Source organism: Protopterus annectens, chromosome 1.part2 (assembly GCF_019279795.1).
Source record: "Protopterus annectens isolate FY-2018-M chromosome 1.part2, PAN1.0, whole genome shotgun sequence".
Taxonomy (NCBI): Eukaryota; Metazoa; Chordata; order Ceratodontiformes; family Protopteridae; genus Protopterus; species Protopterus annectens.
The window spans coordinates 565,509,101-565,531,625 of NC_056727.1; the positions used below are offsets into that span (position 1 = coordinate 565,509,101).

The 22,525-nt window shown below is 40.7% G+C and overlaps 1 protein-coding gene across 3 annotated transcripts in view; it reads left to right on the forward strand.

Annotated features, from left to right (window-relative positions):
* The window catches only part of VIT (vitrin), a 1,072,224-nt gene that overhangs the window by 400,831 nt on the left and 648,868 nt on the right, over positions 1-22,525 (forward strand). For all 3 annotated transcript variants that reach the window (XM_044057778.1, XM_044057780.1, XM_044057779.1), the window contains 3 exons: positions 4,156-4,225; positions 5,592-5,657; positions 20,115-20,271. In XM_044057778.1, the coding sequence (XP_043913713.1) occupies positions 4,192-4,225; positions 5,592-5,657; positions 20,115-20,271 (257 nt within the window). In that variant the 5' untranslated portion in view covers positions 4,156-4,191. The remainder of the gene's footprint in view (positions 1-4,155; positions 4,226-5,591; positions 5,658-20,114; positions 20,272-22,525) is intronic.

Sequence of the window (22,525 nt, forward strand, 5' to 3'; positions counted from 1 at the left end):
TGTGTTTCCTTGTGTTTATGAAACATGCTGCAGATGCTAGGGTTTGGCTTCACAGGTAAAAAGCACAAAGAAAGGAGGAACACTCATAGTCAGTGCCATATTACACAATTAACCAATCATTCCAAAAAGATCTGGTCAACAGTAGTGACAATTCTATAGAAAGAGTCACTTTTGGCAGTCAGGGTGATAAGATGTGCACTAGGTAGCAGAGCAAACATGGCATCATTCTGTGTTCTCAAGTTTGCCAGTTTATGATTAGTCTCTCTGCAGTTAAAAAGTATCCATGGAGGTGCATTTCTGTTGAAGGTTGCTAGCCCAGGCACAATGATTGTAGAAGAGAGGTACCTGTTCCACCACAAAGGCAGTCTCCCTTTATGTCTAAAAGACACCATCACTAACGCAGGATTCTGAAATTAGGAAACTAGGACACTGCTTCTTCATCAGAGATAACATGAGGCCTGACATGGCATTAAGGATCCAGGCCATCAATCAGGCATATACTGAGCTATCTCAGCTTGTAGCCCAGGGGGCTTCTGTCTCAGGCTCTGCTTCATGATGTAGACTTGCTTAATTTCATTGCCCTTCTACTAAAATGGATCATCTGGGAAGGTCATGTAAAGGTTTTCAGATTGTTGCACTGTTATGCAGAACATCACAAAGGGTGGCCACAGTGGTGCAATGGTTAGAGTCACTGCCTCACAGCAAAAGGCTCTCCAGTTCAATTCTTGGCTAGGGTGCTTTCTGTGCGGAGTCTGCATGTCCTACCTGCGGTCATGTGGGTTTCCTCCAGGTGCTCTGGTTTCCTCCCACATCCCAAAGACATGCTGAAGGTAGATTGGACGTGTGTGTGTGTGTGTGTGTGTGTGTGTGTGTGTGTGTGTGTGTGTGTGTGTGTGTCTTCTGTGGAAGGTTGGGTGCTGGGCTGGCATCGTGACACCATAAAACTCCACTGCCAATCATTATCTGGACCATTTTTCTGCTGTGATGACCCCTGACGAGAAAAGCTGAAAGGAAAAGAAGAAGTCATGCAGAACATCACAAAGCAGTAAATGGCACATATCAAGGGGTATAATGATTTACTGGCCTCATGACATGAAGATGCATACTACCTGGGGTTCGGCTGCAATTCTAATTTTGCTGTTTCACTAGTTACAGTGAAAAAGGAAAGGCTACCATTTTCTGCTGTGGGCTCACTAATACCCAGATAGAAAATGTAGCACCAATGGAGTAATATATGGACACAAGCAAGAAGGATGATGCATGCTCAGAGTACAGATAAAATATTGTATTTTATTTATTTGTTTTGTATTTGATTACTGGGAAAGTCAGATTGTGCAGGCTGCCCATTTTCAGTGGAGGCCCAGGGAGAAAAGCTCCTCTACAAACAGTATTAGATAATACAATTACATGAAAGTAATTGCAGTAGTTGTACAATACAAAGGTTGTGTTGATACATAATACAAATGATTTCATACACACAGTAGCTGTACAGTAAAAAGCTTCTATAAATACATTATACAGTTGTCATCATACACAATACAATGTAGTTACATTAGACAGGATGTATTTCAATAGACAAGTGCCAGAGATACTAACATCCTAGGTATTTCTATTGTGCTGAATACATGGGATATAGAAATGCTTGCATGTTTGAGTCGGTGTGTTATCCAGGGTTGGGGCAGGTGCAGATCCATGTTTGAGTTAGATGAGATTTGAGAAGGGTTTTGAATTTGGCTTTAATGGTTTTAGTTCTTCTAAGCTAGCTCTGTCTGTTATGGCACTGCAGCAACACATGTGCCTGCTTTAGGTAGTAGAAGGAGAAATGTACAGCTGCAGAATATGCAGTAAGGAATATGGGACAATTCTGAAGATGACTGATGATAGTTCTGGTATGCGCTGTTAGCAAGGGTAATGGAGGAGAGCAATCTGACAAAGACCAGAAGAGGTAGCAATACCACTTAAATGTCCCTGATTTTGTCTGATCCTTGTGCAATCTGTGGTTTTCTGGCAAATTAACTATTTGGAATTTATTCATTAAATAATGGTAAATATTTGAATTTCAGGTTTTATATCCTTTAGAAATCTCATGTTAATGCAAAACCTGTTATTCTACTAATTTCAAAGTATAGAAGAGCAATATTTAAAATCTCTCAATGAGTTTGGGCCTTTATCATTCCATTATTTTTGGTTTTCTCCCTGATTCTTGTGCTAAGATTTGAGAGGTATGGAAGTAGTGCCATGTAACAGCACTAGTGACACAGTGACATTAAGGTAGATTTGCCTCCCCCAGTATTGATGACTGACTGTTCCATCCTTAGGAGAGGGTGAAAAGGAAAGCCATTTTGACAGGGTGCATAACATACTGATACGAGTCACCACAACAGTTTTACATGTACAGCTGGAGCTAAACTTGCTATGAAGGCTACAGCAGCTCAGGCATATGACAACTCAGTAATGAGCCCTGCCAGCCAGTTACATCAATGTATAATATTCATGCATCATGGCTTTATGTTGGCATGTTTGCAGAATAGTCAATGACACTTAAGCATGAGAACATGGAAATGACTCGGGTACATGCTCATCAAACAGTGCAATGGAACAGATGCCCCAGATATACACTAACCTCACAGTACAGTAGAACAGATGCCCCAGGTATGCATACACTTACCACACTAAGCAATAGAGTACATGCCTCAAATATACACTCATCACACAGTGCAGTAGAAGAGATGCTACACATTTACACTCACCACACAGTGCAGTAGAACAGATGCCCCCGATATGCACTCACCACACAGAGCAGTAGATTAGATGTCTCTGGAATATGCTCATTACACAGAATAGAATAGATGTCTAACTGCCCAGGATGGTCTGGGTGAAAAAGAATGTCAAAGGAATGAGCCACCCATAGAAGAACTTGAAACATGATCCAAGAAACCAAAAGACAGGCAAGGAAGTAAGATTCAAGAACAGGACAAAAATATTGGATGAACATGAAAGGTCATGTAAAGACCATCGAGACTGGTGGCATGCCTCCTAAGCAGTCTACAAAGTACAGTGGGCTGACTTCTACTGATAGGAATGAGGCCACCATAAGTAAGTGGTAGAAAATTATACAGCTGTTGTAACTATGCTGCACATAATACCTACAAGATTGCCACTTGGAGCCTTGGAGCCCAAAATATCAGAGGGATTTCAATTCCACCTTAAGAGATGCTGTCATACTTGCTGACTTCTAACTAAATCTTGTCGTGTTCAGCATGTCCAGTCCTGCTACTATAACATTCTTCTGATAAGGAAAAACATTTCATCATTTACTAGATGTACAAGCTAAGCTGGCTTGTTCTGTGTACTTCTGCAATTTGTGTTTTGCAGTCTTTTTGCACAAACTATTAAGCTTATATTCTGCCAACATGTAATCTAAGTATAAAATAAACAAAAAAGATTTAATAAATAAATCCATATTGAATGTTTTGCAATTAACATAATGGGACACAGGACCTATAATATATAGATGCACATTGAAGACTGCAATTATACCATGAGCAGTAACAACTAAGCAATACTTTTAACACCTTATATATATCATCAAAAGGCAACCAAACTTTTACACAATAAAAGACAAGTCACATTTTCCTTGAAAATATCCACCTTTGAATGTACAGGATTTTGATAAAACTACAGCAGATGTTTATAGTTCTACCCAGGTCATGTTGTGTAATACTGCCATCTAATGGTTATTTAACTGCTCTGCAGCCAGAAATTCTTCAGATCAGACCAAAATAAACGGGCTACCACAGGGCCTCCATACCAGCTATTGAGCATATTGTCAGAAATTAAAGGATCTTATGTATCTTGATTGATTTTCTTAAATATAACATTTTTAATGATGTTTTATCTTTGTTTACTTCATGTGTTTGAAACTGCCATATTATAATCCTTGCAGATAAATGCTGTGTTCCAGACGCACAGGCTGTTTTTTCTACTCTGTGCTGCGCTTGCCCTCTGTCTATTTCTAACTTAATTAGTAGCTTTACTTATATATCTCCGTAAACAGAAAACAGCATTGTTTTACGTGTACTCTCATCACCTTTTTTCTTTCAGCACTTTTAATACCTAATTCTATTACCACTGCTTTTCTTTTCTCTTCGACAGCAAATTTCACTGAATAAGAAAACTATTTATGCCAAAATGAATGCGCTGTCTTATGCTGCTCTTTGGTTTGGTAAGTACTTTTAATGTGTTTGATTAAAAATAATAAATAGTATAGACAGAGCATGTTTCTGTGCATTTTGATATCTGGAAATGTGCTTTTAATGTGTTTCTTGTCAAAAATGCATGTCACCAACTAAGTTTAAAGGACTCTTGAATATATGTTTTCAGGGGAACAATACTGATAGCTCTGTCCTACATAAGCATCTAGTAGGTTTATAAGTAATACCACTGCTGGTTTATGTCTAAATTTTGGAATGTGCTCCCTTAATGCATCTGGCATTTTGTTTCAAGCTTTATTTGTGTATTCTAACCAGTTTCTAGACTAAAGTTTCCAACGTATGTTTCACCTCACAGTGTAGTTATATAGAATAAAGAGACCCTGGTGGTTATTCAGTAGCCCCGAATCAAGTTTCATAATTATTGACTGTTGAATGATGCAAGTCAGGCAATGAAAAAATTATTAGAAGTAGGTGGATTTGTTCTGTTAATTTCATTTAATGCTATATATTTTTTAAGATTTCTGCTGATATTTACTGCTTAGTAAAACGGCTTAGTTTATGTTTTCATTTGTTAACACTGAATCAACATTTGCTTTCAGAAAATATGTTCACCAGACGTGTTTATTCACATTTGTTTTGCTATCTGTTCAGTAATGAATAATGATATTTGTATTAAACCATAAAGTGTAGTCTGAGCTGCAACAAATAGGGCTGTGCTGTATAAAGTACTAATTAAATTTTAGAAACTATTGTATGATTCTCTGTGAACTTCATACTTCAGTCTGAAACTCATAGTTGCCACTCGTGTGGTATGTGACTCTGTATAATGAGGTCATTTAATGTCCCTGAATTCCAGACCTACCTATGAATGCCTTTCTAAATCCAAGCTGTACTGCAAGAGTGAAGCCAAGACCCTGGGAACTACATACCTAGTGCCAAACTACAGACCCATAGACAATATATTCAGCATAATGTATTCACCTTAATGAGCTGTGACCTCTATTATGAAACATCTGATGGCCTATTTTGTCACCAATCCTTCAAAGGAAATGGTACCTCATTCTTCCAAACATGGATCCTGTTTGTAAAAAGAGGACTATCACTTTCTGCTGGTACATGTAGCCTATATTAGCACATCTTTCTCATTCTATACAGATGTCTGTATTGTTAGAAATTACAGAAGCCTACAAAGAAAATGTTATTTTGTGACTGCTGTTGCCTGTCTAATAAACAGTTGTCTATTCAGGTCCCACAGAAGATAAGGTCACTTAGAAGAGGGCATGGCTACATTCCTCTGGCGATCCAGGTGTAGTACCAACATACCTTGATGACCACTAGAACACTGACCAGTTCTGTTTTTTTTACTCTTCCTTTCAGTTTGCCTGCTGAATATTGTGTCTGGATCAAAAGCAGCCCTGCCAAAGAACAAAAAATCCAAGCAACGTAAGTAACCCAAGAATGAGCATAATGCATGTGATTACACCCTAGAGGTGCATGTCAGATATATAGTCATGACTAAGAGCAAAGCAAGAAATTGATTCTGCAAACTCAGTGTATGATTTTTGGATGCTTTTTCATACTATGTCATTTTATACTATAATTAATAGAATTATAAGAGAACAGTGTTCTCAAAAATCTTAATTATCAGGAAAGACAGACAGCCCTTTACCTGTACTTAGTCTCTTACAGACTCCTCCATGGAGATCTATGTCTAGACTTTTGTACCAAGAAAGACCCAACCCTATTTGGTCTCTTATTCCTTCATAGAATTGATGGTACATTAAATATTTAGTTAAAGGAACTAAACCTTTATTACCAGATAAATAAGATATGTTGGTGTGATAGATTCATATCTCAACCTGTCCCTCACCTCTGGAACAAACTTCTGCCACATGTTAAGCAGAGTAACACCTTTGCCACCTTCAAGGTAAACTTAGATAATGGCATGGGCAGCCTCAAATTCTCTCCTGGTCTATACTGTCTTGCCCTCGCTGAGGGTAAAGGGAATTTTTGAATAGTTTTTTTTTTTTTTTTTTTGGTTAAGCTTGAAATGGTCTGCTGACTGATTGCCTAGTACATTGTGAACCTATGAACCTAATTATATGCAAGCATATATAAGGGCTCCTTATATGTGATCTAACTATCACAATATCTATCTATCTATCTATCTACCTATCTATCTCTCTGTCTGTCTCTCTGTCCTTTATTGATCTGGTTAGTTCCACTAGGCCAGTGACCTTTTATAGGGGAGACTCAAGGTGGTAATTAAACCACCTATGATCCCATATTTGTTAGCTGCTGACCCAGCTTTGTGCCCATAAAAGGGATAACCCTCTAGGGTTTTGATTATTGGCAAAGACATTGTCCACCCCAGTACCTTTTTTAGGCAATGCCGACCTGATCAACCTACCAACATAATGAATCAGGTAAAGGAAAATATGAAGGTGTTACTGATCAATGCTAGGATCCTAAACAAAAAAATCCCACTCTCTACAAGCCCTTTTCACCCTGGAGGACATAGACATCTCTATAGTGACTGAAACATACTTTGAAATAGTGGGCGGGGGCATTCAGAATGTGCAGGACTGTAATGTTTTCTACCCTTTTAAACCAGCTACTTTGCAAGAGAAAAAATGTAAAGGTGCATTAACCTTCATCTAGAAGAGACTCACTCAAAGTTAATAAAGCATGATGCACTAAAGTTTCTTCATGTCCAAATAGCCATCAGAAAGTTCCTGCACCATATATTAGCTACCTATAGAACTCCCACTATGACCCAAGAAAACCACAATGCCAATATACTGAACCTGGTATCACTCAGTATTAAACCCAATACCCACCACTAGTGCACAATCACAGAGATTCAGTCAGTACAATGCCCTGGAACAATTAGTCAAAACACCCACTAGGTTGCGCAACACCTTGAAACTTCACTATCTCTGTATATATTTCTCACTTGTTAGGTCTGCCCATAAAGCCGTATCCTTTAACATAAAATTGAAACCAAAGATCCCTTCCACCAAGGTACCTTTTGAGTGTTGACTAAGGCAAACTACCTACTCCTAAGTGACACATTGGTAAGCTTCAAATTCACTGAATGCATGGACATGTACACAACTGCACTACACCAGCATGTAAACAGTGGCATAGATGCAGCAGTACCCTGTAGGAACAAGTGCAGTGCAAATCCCAGAAACAAACTGTCATGGTGGAACCAGTATCAACAAGCTTTACAATAAAAGGAAGAGAATTTTGTCAAAAACTAAGCAGTGTGTTTTGACTTCTCCCATTAGGGATCACCACAGTGGTTCACCAGTCTGCAGATTGATTGGCAGTGGTGTTTTTATGGTGTTGAGTTGCCAGCCCAGTGCCCAACCTTCACAGAAGGCACACACATAGACACACACACCTGCCTGCATGTCTTTAAAACTCACTCAACTGCAGGGAGGACATGCAGACTCCGCACAGAAGGCGCTCCAGCTGAGACTCAAACCAGAGTACCTCTTGTTGTTAGACAAAAATGCTAACCACTTTATCACTGCGGCCGACAGAATTTTAACAAAAAGTAGAAAGAGGAATTCCCCAAATGATAGAGCCCTCTTCACTGAAGTACGCAACTTGGGAGCTTAACAAAATCCATCAACATCAAGTCTGAGGCTGAAATACCTATGCAAGCCACAGACAATTACAAGGCCTTTTTTGTTATGTTTGTAATCTCAGAAGCACAATGGAGCAATATGCTGAGCTGATTGTAAATGATGATGTCCTATTCTCATGTTGCAGTATTCTCACTGTGGGATCCTCAGCCTCAGGCAACCCGAACGTCCGGCTCCTATGCAAAAGCTTATGGCTGCTGCTAGGTGTGTGGGACATCACACATAGGGACATAAACTATGGGCTTTAAATGTGACATCTGCATACACAGACCTCTGAATTTCTCTGCCACAGTCGAACATCAGCTTGTTCGCTTCACTCTGCACTTCAGAAGATGTCTAAAGATAAGTACCCCATTGGGGAATTTTCTGTTTTCTCTTGAGATTAGGTTGCTGTTGCTCCATTTTAAATAGCTGATGTCATCTAGAAGGGGGAAATGTAAGTGTAGCTGCCAGAGTCTGCACAAGGATTCCAATTGTTCATCCCTAAAACCCTGGCAGCCCTGAAACTTTTCCTGGAAAGCCAGCATCTAAAGCAATTAGCCTTAGGCATGGATCCCAAGTCGGCTTTCAAAGTGGAACTGCCTAAAAAGAAGGCAAAGGTTGCAAGGCCTACTGCATCTGCCCATCCAATGTCAGACTTCCCTCCAGCTACTGGTCTAGGGGCTGAAGGACGTCCAGAAGAACTGGTGACTTTGGTGGGTAACTTTGTGGAAGCCGCCCTAGAATCTCCAGTCAGCACGTCCTTGGAGGTTATTCTGACGTCGACTTCAGCTGACGTCGAGGGGGAACCAGGCTTCACCATACACCCACCCACAGTGCCAGAACAGGACTATTCCCCCACAGGCCAGACACCCGATCCTAGGCCTGCTCCTTCACTATCCCCCACTAAGACCACTCCTCTTAAGAAGAAGTAAAAAACCAAACATATTACTCCTTCAACTGAATATCAACCAGAATGGCAAATATTCTCCCAGTCTTTGGTACAGGCCTTTATGGCTCTTCGGCCCACAGCTTCTCTTGCTAGTACCTTGCCTAGTCTCAGCCCTAGGCCAGCTTCAGTTTCTTCCATTTCACCTGCTTAAACTCAGGAGGAAGATTCCTCTTCCTCCTCTTCAGATGAATCTTTGACATATACATCCCAGCTACCTTATCCCCTGGACTACTACTCCCCAGATGAGGACTCCATGGAAGGAGACTCCCCACCTGAAGCTATTTCTTTTGGGGAGACTGTATCTAAAATGAGGGAGTTTTTCAAATGGGATCCCATTCAAATGGAATCACCCTCCTTCTCTGCAATCCCCCCTGTGTTTCCAGCTTACCTGGATGCATTTGCTTCAGACTCCAAGACTCCTGAATCATAGCCCCCAGCATCCGAGAGATCTGACAGGTTTTATAAAGCACCTGATGACCACAAATACCTCATCAAGACACCTATGGAAGACCCTGCTGTCATTGCAGTGGCCCCAGATAAATAACCTAAACAAATTCCCTCTTCCTCCCTTCTGCCATCCGACAAGAACAGTAAGGTCATGGACAGACTGGTAAAAAGATATACACATCTTCCACTCTAGCCTTCAGTGCAATCAATTATCAGACCCACATGGTCAAATACTCCCTAGACTTGGTTTCCCAGACAACTTTACTACTTTCTAACCTGTCTGACTCGCCTAACAAAACACAGGTAGCATCTAAGCTCTCATTAGCAGCACAGGTTGCCAGACATTCTATAAAGATCTGCTGCTTTTGTTTCTGTTCTGCACAGATATTCCTGGCTCAGACTACAGACACTTCCTGATGATTTTAAGAACCAAATCTTGGATGCACCCCTAGACAATATCTTGTTTGGCAAACAGTCTGCTGAGGTGTTCAAAAGCCTCCAGGAAAAAAGCAAACCACTTTAGGACCTCAAACATTTATTGGTCTCACCTATTCCAAAATTCTATAGAAACTACCCGCCCAAGTCCACCATTGTCAGGAGGGCCCCTGCCCCATCCTCCTCCTCTTCTTCAAGGCACAGGAAAGGATCCAGAAAGGCTGCTTCCCTCAGGACAGCCTCTTCACAACCCACCACCAGGTATCCCTTTCCAGATAGAAACAACCGTGCATGACTGCCTCAGCCACCTACCCCTCTCCACTCGCCTCTCTAACTGTCTGCCCATTTGGAAAGAGGTCACCTCAGACTGCTGGGTCTTATTAATAGTGGAAAAGGGTACTTTATGACCTGGCAGGGAAAACCCCTTCCACAAGGCATACCCATACCTCCCCAAAAAACAATTACATCTAATCACTCAGATCATCCAAGATCTACTCTCACAAGGGACCATAGAAAGGCTCCCCTCAGGCCAAGAAGGTTGAGGGTTCTACTCCAGACTTTTCCTAATACCAAAAAAGGATGGCCCTTGGAGGCCCATTCTAGACTTGCCCTGCAAAATCCCTTTCTGCAGGTCCCTTCTTTCAGAATGTTATCCTTTCAAACCCTTCTTCCACTTCTGCCACCCAGAGTGTTCATGGCCTCTTTGGACCTGAAGGAGGCATACCTCCATATCACCATCCACCCAGACTACAGGAAGTTTTTACGCTTTGCTGTGCCATCCTCATACTTTGTTTACTGCTTTGCCCTTTGGTTTATCTACTGCACCATGGGTCTTCACAAAGTGTCTAGCCCCAGCAATAACCTACTGCAAAACAAAAGCCATACAAATTTACCCTTACCTGGATGACTTACTCATTTTAGCAGAAGAGGAAAATACTCTCAGGACCCACTTAAAATTCACTATATCCCTGCTCCAGAACTTGTGGTTCACTCTCAACCTGACAAAGTCCTTCCTTACCCCAACCCAAGAACAAACCTTCTTGGGCTGCAGGATAAGAACAGACCTGATGAAGGCCTTCCTTTCTCAGGACAAAGTCTACCCACTAACCAACTTCTTCCAAGAGTTACTTCTGGTCAACAACATTTCTGCCAGGGAGTTCATCTGTCTCATGTGCGTCATGGCAGCTGCACTTCCTATGCTACTTCTAACCAGGCTGCACATGAGAAAGTTCCAGTAATACTTAAAAATGTCTGGTCACAACACAATCACACCCTGGAATTTTAGGTTCCCTTCCTACCCTGCCTAAAAACAGAGTTGAGGTGGTGGCTCCAATAAGTATACCAGAATCCAGGTCTACCTCTGCAACTCACTAAGCCAGAGCAAACTATGCACACAGATGCCTCGGATCTAGGGTGGGGGGGGCCACTGTGAACGGCCTCAAGATGCAAGCTCAATGGGAGCCCTCTCTCCAGAAAAAACATATCAACGTGAGGGAGATGGCTGCTCTCTTTCTAGCTAGGCCCCCTCCAAATCTTCACAGACAATACAACTGTGATGTGGTACATCAACAAACAGGAGGGACCAGGTCCTGTTTACTCTGCAGGCTTGCAATACAGGCATGGGAGTTAGCCACCCAGTACAATGTTACACTGCAGGCAGTCTACATTCCATCCCAAGACAACATCGGGTTGATGCCCTGAACAGATACTTCTCTCAACATCATGAGTGGATGTTACACAGAGATGTGTTCTTAAACATTGTCCACCAATGGGGCATACCACAGATAATCTGTTTGCCTCCCCTCAGAACAGACAACTGCAGCTATTCTGCTCCAGAACACCCTCTCCACTAGCTTGGAAAGTGGATGCCTTTTCAATTTATTAGAAGGGACTGTTCCTTTATGCCTTCCCACCCTTCCCACTCATTCAGAAAGTCCTACTGAAAATCCAGAAGGACAAGCCAAAAATCTTGCTAGTGGCTCTCTAGTAGCCAAGGCAGCTTTGGTTTCCCCTTCTTCTATCTCTTGCCAAGGGCAAGCACCACAAGTTGGTTCACAAGGTGGACTTTCTCACACAACAGAAGGGATCTCTGATTCATCCAAACCTGGAAACACTCAGCCTAACCCTGTGGGTGATAAACTACTGATACCTTTCAGACACCTGCACTCAGAGGACGTGCTATCCATCCTGCAGGAGGCCAGGAAACCCAATACCCGGAGCTCCTACATTTCCAAATGGAAAAGGTTCTCCAAATGGTATCTCCAAAGCCAAAAAGACCCCTTCCAAGCGGATGTACCCTTAGTTCTAGCCTATGTGTATGAGCTCCTAAAATAATAACTTTCGTACTCTTCAGAGAAAGTCCACTTATCTGCCATTTCAGCATGCTTACCTATGGATCCCCCTCCTTTCTAGACTGGAGGTCAAATGAAGGGGGTTTTCCACATCAGATCACTGAGGAAAACCTACCCACCCCCCAGGACTTGAACTATGTACTGAAAAAACTCACCATTGCCCCCTTTGAACCGTCAAGTTCTGCTTCTCTGCAGATGTGTACCTGGAAGACTGTCCTATTAGTAGCCCTTTCTTCAGCTAGGAGAGTCTCTGAGCTGCAAGCTCTCATGGCATCCCCACCCTACACAGTCTTCCACAAAGACAGGGTAGCCCTTCACATGAATCCCTCCTTCATGCCCAAAGTGGTCAATGAACTGTCCCTCAGCCAGTATATTCATTTACCTACCTTCTTCCATTCACCACAAAATGACACAATGAGACAGGGCTCCACTCCCTTAATGTCCACAGACAATTAAGATTTTACCTGGACAAGACCAAGAGCATTAGAAGGTCCAATCAGCTCTTTGTATCATTTCACCCCAGGCCCCTGGGGAAGCACTATCCAAACAAACAAATATCCTGGATACGAAAAACTATTGGCTTCTACTGCTCCTTTCATGGCAAAGACTTACCCTACAATGTTAAGATGCATTCTGCTAGAGCAGTGGCCTCCTTAGGAGCCTTTCTCAAAGGCCTGGATACAGTCACCATACTATAGGCAGCCACATGGTGCTCAGTGTATACCTTTACCAAACATTATAAGTTGGACAATATATCCAGAGCCAGGGCAGGATTTGCAAGGGCAATCCTCCAGAGTTTCCTGGAAACCTGCTACTTCTTTCTCCACCCCTTTCTCAACCTGAGCTGTGGCACTCCCCCACAATGAGAATACTGGAACATGAGAATAGAAAGGCATAGGTTAGTTGTGTAAAATCTTACCATAACCATAGATGTCCTCCTATTCCATGTTGCAGTATTCCTTCCCCCCTCCTAACCCCCTTAATCACATTTACCCTCTCTGGATAGCATCTTGCTTGTTCTGCTTAGGCTATTGTCCAAATGGGCAGCCAGTTCTGATGTCTGTGTTTGCAGACGTCACATTTAAGGCCCATGATTTATGGCCCTGTGTGTGACATCCCACGCACCAAGCAGCAACCAGGCTTAAGCTTTTGCATTGGAGCCAGACGTTCAGGTCACCTGAGGCAGAGGATTCCACAGTGAGAATACTGCAACATGGAAGAGAAGGACATCTATGCTTATGATAAGATTTTACGCAACTAATCTTTACCCTACACTGAGGCTGAAGATATAGCTAACATAATGTCTAATAAATTCAGCTCAAACTTTACTCCTCTCTCCCCTCCATCTGTCCTACAAGATATACCCAAAACTGACTTGTGTCCTGCTATCACACAAGACCATGTCCTATAAGCACTATTAAAAGCTAAAAATACTGTATCTGTGGTACCTGACAATATCACTGAATGCATCTTAAATAGCATGAGGCATGGTTTCACTTGTCCCCTAATAATACTGTTCAGCCTCACCCTCCATACAGGTTTTGTACCAAGCAAATGAAGAACAGCTACAGTCATGCCCCTGCATATGACAGGGCCTTCCGCAGACCCAGGCAATTACAGTCTCATAAGTCTAAAGCCATGGAAAGATTTACTATTTTACTTATTTATCATTTTGGTTGACCAGGTTAGTCCCACTAGTTCAGCAGACACTTTTCAGGGGAGACCTGATGTGGTATTTTATACTACTAGGAGAAATTTGGCCAGGACATTGAGGAACTTCCCCTGCTCCTTTTGATTGATGCTATTGGATCTTTTACATCCACTTGAGCTACCACCAACACAAGCAGATGGGGCCTCAGTTTAATGTCTCCTCCAAAGAATGATACACTCAGTATTGCAGCAACACCCCCTCCCCCATGTAATACTACAGTGTCATCACTTGAGCTGCATGGTGCAAGATAGAACCCATAACCTTCTCCACCAAAGGTGCATATGCTACCTGTTGTGCCACTGACACTTATCATAGAACTAATAAATAAGGACATAGGGAACCTCCAAACAGTGGACCTCTCTCAGCTTGTATTCGTCAAGAGCAGATAATGCATACTCAACCTGATGGACTTTTTTAAAAAGGTCAGCAAATGAAGGGACAAAGGCATACCTCGACCTGGGTAAAGCTTTTGACACAATCTTCCACTCAGGCATGGTAGAAAAGTTAAATAAACTAGGAATAATCCCCCTGTGTCACCTGTTGGATTGCCTACTAGCTTTCTGATAGGGCACAGGAGATCAAAATAGGGTAAGCTACCTGCACAAAGAGACCAGTCACTAGTGGAGTCCCCCAGGGTTCAGTGCTGAGACTTCTCCTGTTTGGCATCTACTTCTCTTAACTAAAAGTCAATATCAAAGGACTCAGGCTGACTACGTTTGCAGACAACTGCAAGCTAGGAGTAGTCATTTGCCCATTGTTGCTTTTGTACTCAGATTATACTGAAAATGACTTCATCACAAATAAACAAGTTAATTAATTAAATCCTCAAAAAGATTATCCACATGAAAGTGGGATCACTGCGACTGGCTTTACAAATCTTTGGCAGAGACTTTACTGGTAACCAAGGTTATTACCAGGAATTGGAAATCAGTTGTGACCAAAGGTCAAGGTCCACTCAAGGAATTAGATCAGGATATAAGGTCCGGGTATTTAATAAAAAAGGTCAGGACAAACTTTTTAAACCTAGGATAGAAGGTTTTCTTGTTATTGTAAAATCTGATGTGACAGTTACAGGAAACCAAGCTTCACTTGGCAGTAGGCCAACCGGTCCTGATAGAATAAATGTGTGACAGGTTATAAAATCTAATACCTGAATTTCTAATGGATTTTTCATAGTCCTATTATCCCACATATGCCTGATAGTACACGTTTGACTGTAAATATGAAGGGATAAAGACAGAGAGAGAGATAGAAACAAGTAAACCACTAAGAGAAACTTCAGTCTTCTCAGACAGTCAATAAATAAATAAAATGGAATAAAGAAACCTTCTGTTTTCAGAAATTGGGTCCACCCTCTCTCATAATGACACTGCAGTTCAACCATTTGCTGAATCACGCACTCACCAAAACCTCCTTTGACTGCAGGGACACCACCAGAAAGGATTGAGCTTTCCCACACTACTATGTAACAACAGAAACAGGACTAGATAACACCAGAATGATTCAAGTAAGAATGATTTGCTATTATCTGGTTACATCTCAAACACAAATTACCCAAGCTAATTTTCAGTTTAGGATTTTTAATTAAAGTAATAAATCCTTATGCAGAGCTAATACTGAAGTTCTCCAGAATGTATCAGTTTTATCCCTTCTTGGAAAAGAGACATTCTGGACACTATTGTTAGTTTGAAAATAATTACCAGAAAGTTCAGTTTAGTGGTGGTATTTAACAATGTCTCCAATTACTGTTTTTTACAGCTCCTAGAGTAATATATAATATGACAGTTATATTTCATGGCTGATTGTGAAAGACATTGGAAAACAGAAGAGATTATGTCAGCGTGATTGTGCCCATATGCATACTGTTTATCTATGGGTACAGTCCAGCATCCGTCACAACAAACAGCTCTTCCTTATTTCCATGGCAATTAAAACACATAATTATCATGTAATTAAAGACACAGCCAGCACCTGTACTACAATTATCCCCTTTTTTATCTTTTTAATGCAACAAACATTAGCATTTTGAAAATGTCTGGTTCTGTTGGTTGTCTTGTATCATTGCATTTCACTTGTATATTTTTGAATGAGTGACAGTAAATGTATTTCAGATGAGAAAAAACATGCTACCCCACAGAAAATAATTGAATTCATAACTTACATGTTTCATGCCTTTCTAATCCATAGCCACTAGTTATCTTGACACACACACACACACACACACACACACACACACACACACACACACACACACACACGCATACACACACACACATATATATATATATATCAATGATGTAGCCTACTATAATACTTCAAATTCTGAGATCCTTAGGCAAAGTTATATCTGGTGAAAATATATTAAAGCTGTCGTTTTAAAATGTTGAGGCAAATGTTTCTGTCTGTACGAACATAGCATTTAAGTTTTTAAATTTTAAATTGATAAAAATGCGGAAATGTATAGCTTTGTATTGTATTCTTGGCATCCAAGTATGTGAGAAAAAATTACCTCTGCATTGAAATTCGAAGGTGCGCACACAGTTTCACATACTTGACTTCACAGGTTTACAGATTTTACACATAAAGACTAATTTCAGATTATGACAACATATGTTCGTTCCTGTAATTTGAGCACATTGTTTTGTGAGCAGGAACGGTCTTAGGTCAACTGGCACCCTAGGCAAAAGGGCTCCACTTTGCCCCCCACCACACTACCCAGTGCCCCCATCCTGGTCTACCTACACCAAATAAATACTGGAAAAGTGCCCCTACCAGACCGGTGGCCTAGGCAGCCGCCTAGTTGGCCTATGCCTAAGGCCGGCTATGTTTGTGAGACAGTGATTACCGTTGTTACCTCACAGCAAGAGGTTTTCCTTTTCAATTCTCGGCTGGAGGGCGTTCTGTGCTTAGTCTGTATGTTCTCCCCACGGTCGAGAGCCTCCGAAAGACATGTGTGAATGGGCGTGCCTTCACTGAAGGTTGGACGTCGGGCTGGTAACTCGGCACCATAAAAAGTGACTGCCAATTATTAGCGGACCGGAGTTCCACTGTGGCGACCCCTATCCGGGAAAAGCCGAAAAGAAAGAAAGAGAATTTTGTGAGATAGACATTAGAAATATCTAGCTTCTATAGACCTAACTACTCTATCTCAGATAGAGTAGTTAGGTCTATAGACTATCTGGTTCACTATAAATTGTATGTTTGTCTCTTGGCCTTAAGAACTCATGCATAATTATGGCTGTTGTGCAAAATGATTTCCTTAATTAGTGCAACACCAGCTACAATAAATAAATGAGAAAGTCTATTACAAAACGATTAGTCCTGTACAGCCATTAGTCTGTTTTTCCTTGACTGCGATCCAAAGGTAGAAGATGATTATTAATTCAGGTTAATCAGAATGAAATGACCAATTAAGACACTCTTAAGAACCACAAGTGACAATGTTTAATCCCATCTGTAAGTTTATACACCTGTCTGCAATAGTCATTACCTGAAAATAACTAGACAATCACCTTTATGCAGTGGTACATGGTGCAGTGTTTTTGTCTGGTTTACCAAGTTGTTTACCATCTCCCACATTCACTTTGGAATGCTAATGCATAATATTTGTTCTATTTCATGAAGCACATGCCAAAAAAAAAAAAAAAAAAACAACAGGAACTTGGAAAATGATTAAGCAGCATAAACTATCACTATATCTCTTTCAGAGCCCTCAATGTTTATTGTAGCATGTTGCTACCTGCATCTGCAGTCACAGCCTGAGGGCCATCGTCTTATCACATAGTTTCTGCATTCTATGGCTACACATGCATACGCCCTTCATTATATATGATTGTTCATCAATAAAGATACTGCATTCATACATCAGAGAAAGTTAATGACAGTTTAAAATAGAAGGCTAACATTTTACTACAAAAGCCACATAGCTTCAGTCTAGTAGCAATGGATCATTGTGTCTGTCAATGCAAACAAAACTCTAGATGCTGACTATAAAGTGCAAAAAAATGTGAAATCTTTCAAAGGCAATTGTGTATTTAAATGTATTCATTAAATATTGTAATGCTATCTCTGCAATCAGAGCAATTAGTCTTCCTTGCCTCCTGAAAAGTAAGGCAATTTATTCAAAATAGTTTCACAGACCTAAACAGAAAACATGCTTCCTCACAATTTTGTAAATTTCTAGGTTAATATGTGAATACTAGGCTAGCTATTCCTTGTGGGCTGTTTTAAGCCTAGCCAATTATCCTATCAGTTAAAATTACCCATACCTAGTTCCATGGTGTATATTTACATAATATCCATAAGACAGTGATTAGTTCTGGGTGAGATAGTGATTAGTTGTAAGGAATACCATTGGGTATTTGTAGGTACATAATGTAGGAAGAGCATTTAGGTGTGCATTTGTCCATAAGTAATACAGGGGGTAGTTATGGGGTAAACTTCTTCATTCTCATCCATAGATCGAGGTTAAGCTTGACTAGAGACAGGGAGGGGAGTCTGTTCCAAAGTAGTGGTAACATTTGATAGATATACCTGACTCTCCAAAGCATTCCATTTAAGTAACAGAAGAGGTTCAGGTATCAGGAACGAATATTTCTGATACCATTTGACTTCCAGATGTGCAGCAGGTCTATCAGTATTGGGTCAGAGGATACCTTACAAGCCAAACACAGGTTCCTTCTTAGCAGTCTGTAGGGTACTAAATACAGTGTCAGTCTTTTGAGGTGGTCTGTGTAGGACTTATGTTTTAAGACCTACACATGCCTTGGCCGATGCATGTCAAAGGAAACATTGTACATGACTGACCTTATGAGAGCAGAATAAAGGGGGCAATGACGTCTCTAGACCTGGAGACTACCCTTATAAGCTGTGTAATATAGAAGGACTTTCGTACCACTGTGGATACATATTAGTTGAATGGTAGGTTACTGTCCACATATATTCCCAAATCCTGAGCAGCAGGGTTGACTGTTAGAGGTGTATTGTTAATGTGCTAATTTTCTGGGGTGGTGGGTTTTCCAAAATGATACAATAATGCACTTCTTGGCATTTAGCTTTAATCCATAGCTCTGGCACCAGTCATTTATTTGGGAACAGCCTTCCTGCAAAATTGTTGTGACATTTGCGGATTCAATGGCTAATCCCAGTTTGAAGTCATCTGCAAACTTTGTCAGCTACAGACCCTTAATGTTTGCCTTTACTTCAGAGCAGAAGAAGATGCCATACAGGAAAGGTGCCAGTACTGAATTCTGTGGAACTCCACTGGTGACTGGTCTTTTTGTGAGGGTAGTTTCCTCTATCTTGATCTCTTGAGTCATATCTGTGAGCCAGATGGCAATCCCACAGATGATGTATGGGTTGGTTCCCAACTGGGTAAGCATCTCCAGTATGCCTTAGTGGCATATTATGTCAAAAGCTTTGGCCAGATCTAGGTTGGTGGTATGCACTCTTTTGCCTTGGTGACATTTTCAAAGAAGTCTAGTAGGTTGAGTAAGCAAGACCTGCATTTTATGAACCCAAACTGGAATGGGTCCATTGTTTAGAGGTTCACTAGATCCTTATTGATTAATTCCATGATGAGTCTTTCCATGACTTTACAAGTGAGTTTGGTCAGACTTACTTGTCGCTAATTACCTTGGTCAGTGGATCGCCATTACTTGTGCAAAGGTATGACCATATCTATCTTCCACTCCTTTGGTAGAAAGCCTGTGAGGAGGCTGAGTTTGAACAACATTGTTAGGGATTTGGATAAAACATGCTTTGTGTTATTTAAGATACATCCTGGGACATTGCTAGGAACCACTGATGCAGTATTCCGGGCCTTTGATAGCCTCTTCAGAACTGGGTCCTGTGTGAAGGTAAGGGGGAATCAGTTTCTGGACTATCTTGTGAGAAAATAGAGGGTGAAAGAGAACTAAAGCTGGAGTTGAATTTGCTATGTTTTCAGCTTCTTTGCTGGTGGAGTCGATCACAATCAGCTCAGCCCATTAATAGATAGAGTTCTTGAGGCTGCAGATATAGCTAAAGAAGACTTTATGACTACATTTATCATAAGTGGCTATCTTTGCATCAGACTTGGTTTTAGTGGTTTGGGTTAAACTCCTGAGTTGCTTATTTATTTTAAATAATAAAATAAATAATTTCACAATAAGTTATAATAAATACTGGATTACACTCATTGCTACAATATAGTCCCGTTCAGCACTGCACTGTGTGCCGTACTTTATGGAGCACGTAATTAAATGTCACAGCTTATCAATCGCTGTTGAATATTGAGTAATCTGTCTCTTGAGCATTGGCATTTCTACAAAAGTGTGACTACAGCAAGTGTTTCACAAAACATAATTTTTTAATTTTGTTTCCTTTCAGATTTTCCTGAAATTGGTTGTGATATCAGAGCTGGAAAGATCAGCATCCCAGAGTTTATAGTGAGATGCCCACGGGGATGCCAGGATACAAAGCAGCCTGTATATGGCACTGATATTTATGCATCTGTTTCAAGTGTTTGTAATGCTGCCATTCACAGGTAAGTACAAGTTAGTACCTTCTTGTTAATATTATATCTTCAAAGGAGTCTAACGTGGAAAGCTAATACCTGCTAAAATAAAAACACTGTTGCATCTTTGCAAGGCTAACCAAATTGCATAAAGGAATGTCAATTAAGGGTGCCTAGGAACACAGTTATAATCATGAAAAGGCACAAGATACTATAGATAAGTAAGTGACTATCAGTCACAAAATGGAATAGCCCATTATTACAAATACATGACTAACTCTTGTTTTTCTAGTCCCTGGTCGGTACATCCTGAAGAAAAATGTTCATGATGCATACTTGTTGACTTATTTCACTTTTGCATCCCTTTTCATTTAGTAAATATCACATTTTTTGGTCCTGAAGGCTGTTACATAAAATGTTTCCTACATATGCACTCTCTAATCCTTATTCGTATTCCATGGTAGGAACATAATTAGTACAGTGTGATAAAATGCAAACAAATGTTGCTTAGCTCACATATTCAGCACCTAAGTTATGCTTGTGATCCACCATACACTGTTTACAGAAAGACTACTGCAAGGAGTACAGTGTGTTTTATGTAAAACATGCTAGGTCTAGCAATGTTTCTAATATGATATTACGTACATCCCAAGGAGATGGTGTCCTTTGCTATCCCTAATCTGAAGACACCACTTTAGATCCTACCATACTTGATAATTACTGCCCAAATTCTAACAATCCAGTTCTAGATAAAGCTATTGGAAAGGTTGTTTTTAAGCAGCTTTGGACCCATCTTATTGTCAGTGAGCTCCAGCACCCTTTCAGTCCGGGTTTCAAACTCACCATGATGCAGGTACTGCTCTTGTTTGAATAGTTAATGATCTTTTAGTAATTGGAGACCGGTGGTACTATTCAGTATTAGTCATCCCTGAATCTCTTGGCAACATTTCATACTGTAGAGCTCAGTCGTTTGATTGATTTTACTGAGGTCTCTCCTGTACGGCCTTAGAATGGTTTACATTCCATCTCTCTCTGGTTGCTCCCCAAGGATTTGCTCATGACTGAATACATCCTCGCCTCACCCATTGGAATGTGAAGATCTACAGGGCTCAGTCTTAGGCACATGGCTTTTCACAGTCTTTATGCTTCCACTACAAGATCTCATTAGGGAGAAGGGATTGGCATGCCATAGTTATGCAGAAGAAGCTCGCCTTTACCTCTACTTTCCACAACATGAAATGACTGGCTAATGATTCTGAAGCCAATCTTTGGGTTTCACAAAACTGGTTGAAAGGGAACACCTCCAAAACCAAAGCTGTGGTATTCTATGCTACTTTGAGGGATTCTGAAGCACCTTTACTTCCTAGTTTCATCCTATTAAGTGGAAATGAGCTTGACATTGTTGAAAATTTGTATAATCTAAGTATAATTTTGGATAATAGCTTGACACTTCAGGACCAAGTGTCAGCTGTTGTGAAATCATTATGTTTCCATTTAAGAAATACCTTCAGGATTAAGAATTTTCTGTCTTAAGCTTATCTCTCAGTAGTAGTTCATGCTTTATTCTATTCCAGGACAGACTATTGTAATGTCCCCTACCTGTGACTTCCTAATGCTGAATTTGACTGTTTAAAGTAGGTACAGAACTCTGACGCCAGGTTACTCACTTGCACAAATCACATAGGTCATTACCAACATATTATCCATGCTTGTTGCAGCCTTCATAGGATGCTGGTTCAGTTAAGAATTGTGCATAATATTTTGGTGTTGGTGTATTTGTCCATTCTTGACTTGGGTCCCACTAATATGAAAGAATTAGGGGTGTGATACAGCCCTACAAGGATCATGCACTCAGCCATTCAGAGACTAATGGTGGTTCTGCGGGTGTATCTTGAGAGATCCGGTGTTCTTTAATTTACCTTTTAGATCACCCACCTGTGGAATGTATCACCTCATTGGCTCCAGGAATGTTCTTCATTGGCTGGCTTTACTAGGTTTTAAGGTTCTCAAAAAAAAAAAAAAATCTTACCTTTTTGAGATTGCTTTCAAAGGGGTGGGATGAATTGTGATGATCCATGATCATTGCAATGTATGTTTTTTTTATTACTTTTGTGTAATTTTACTTTTCTTTTATCATATAAATGTGTCTGATTGTATCATAATTGCATTTGCTGTTTTACTGATAAAACACCTACATAAAATTGAAGTTGAAGTGGAAGATGGATGCCACACAAACCACAGTAGTGAAATTTAGGGATGTTTATACACACATCAAACACCCAGT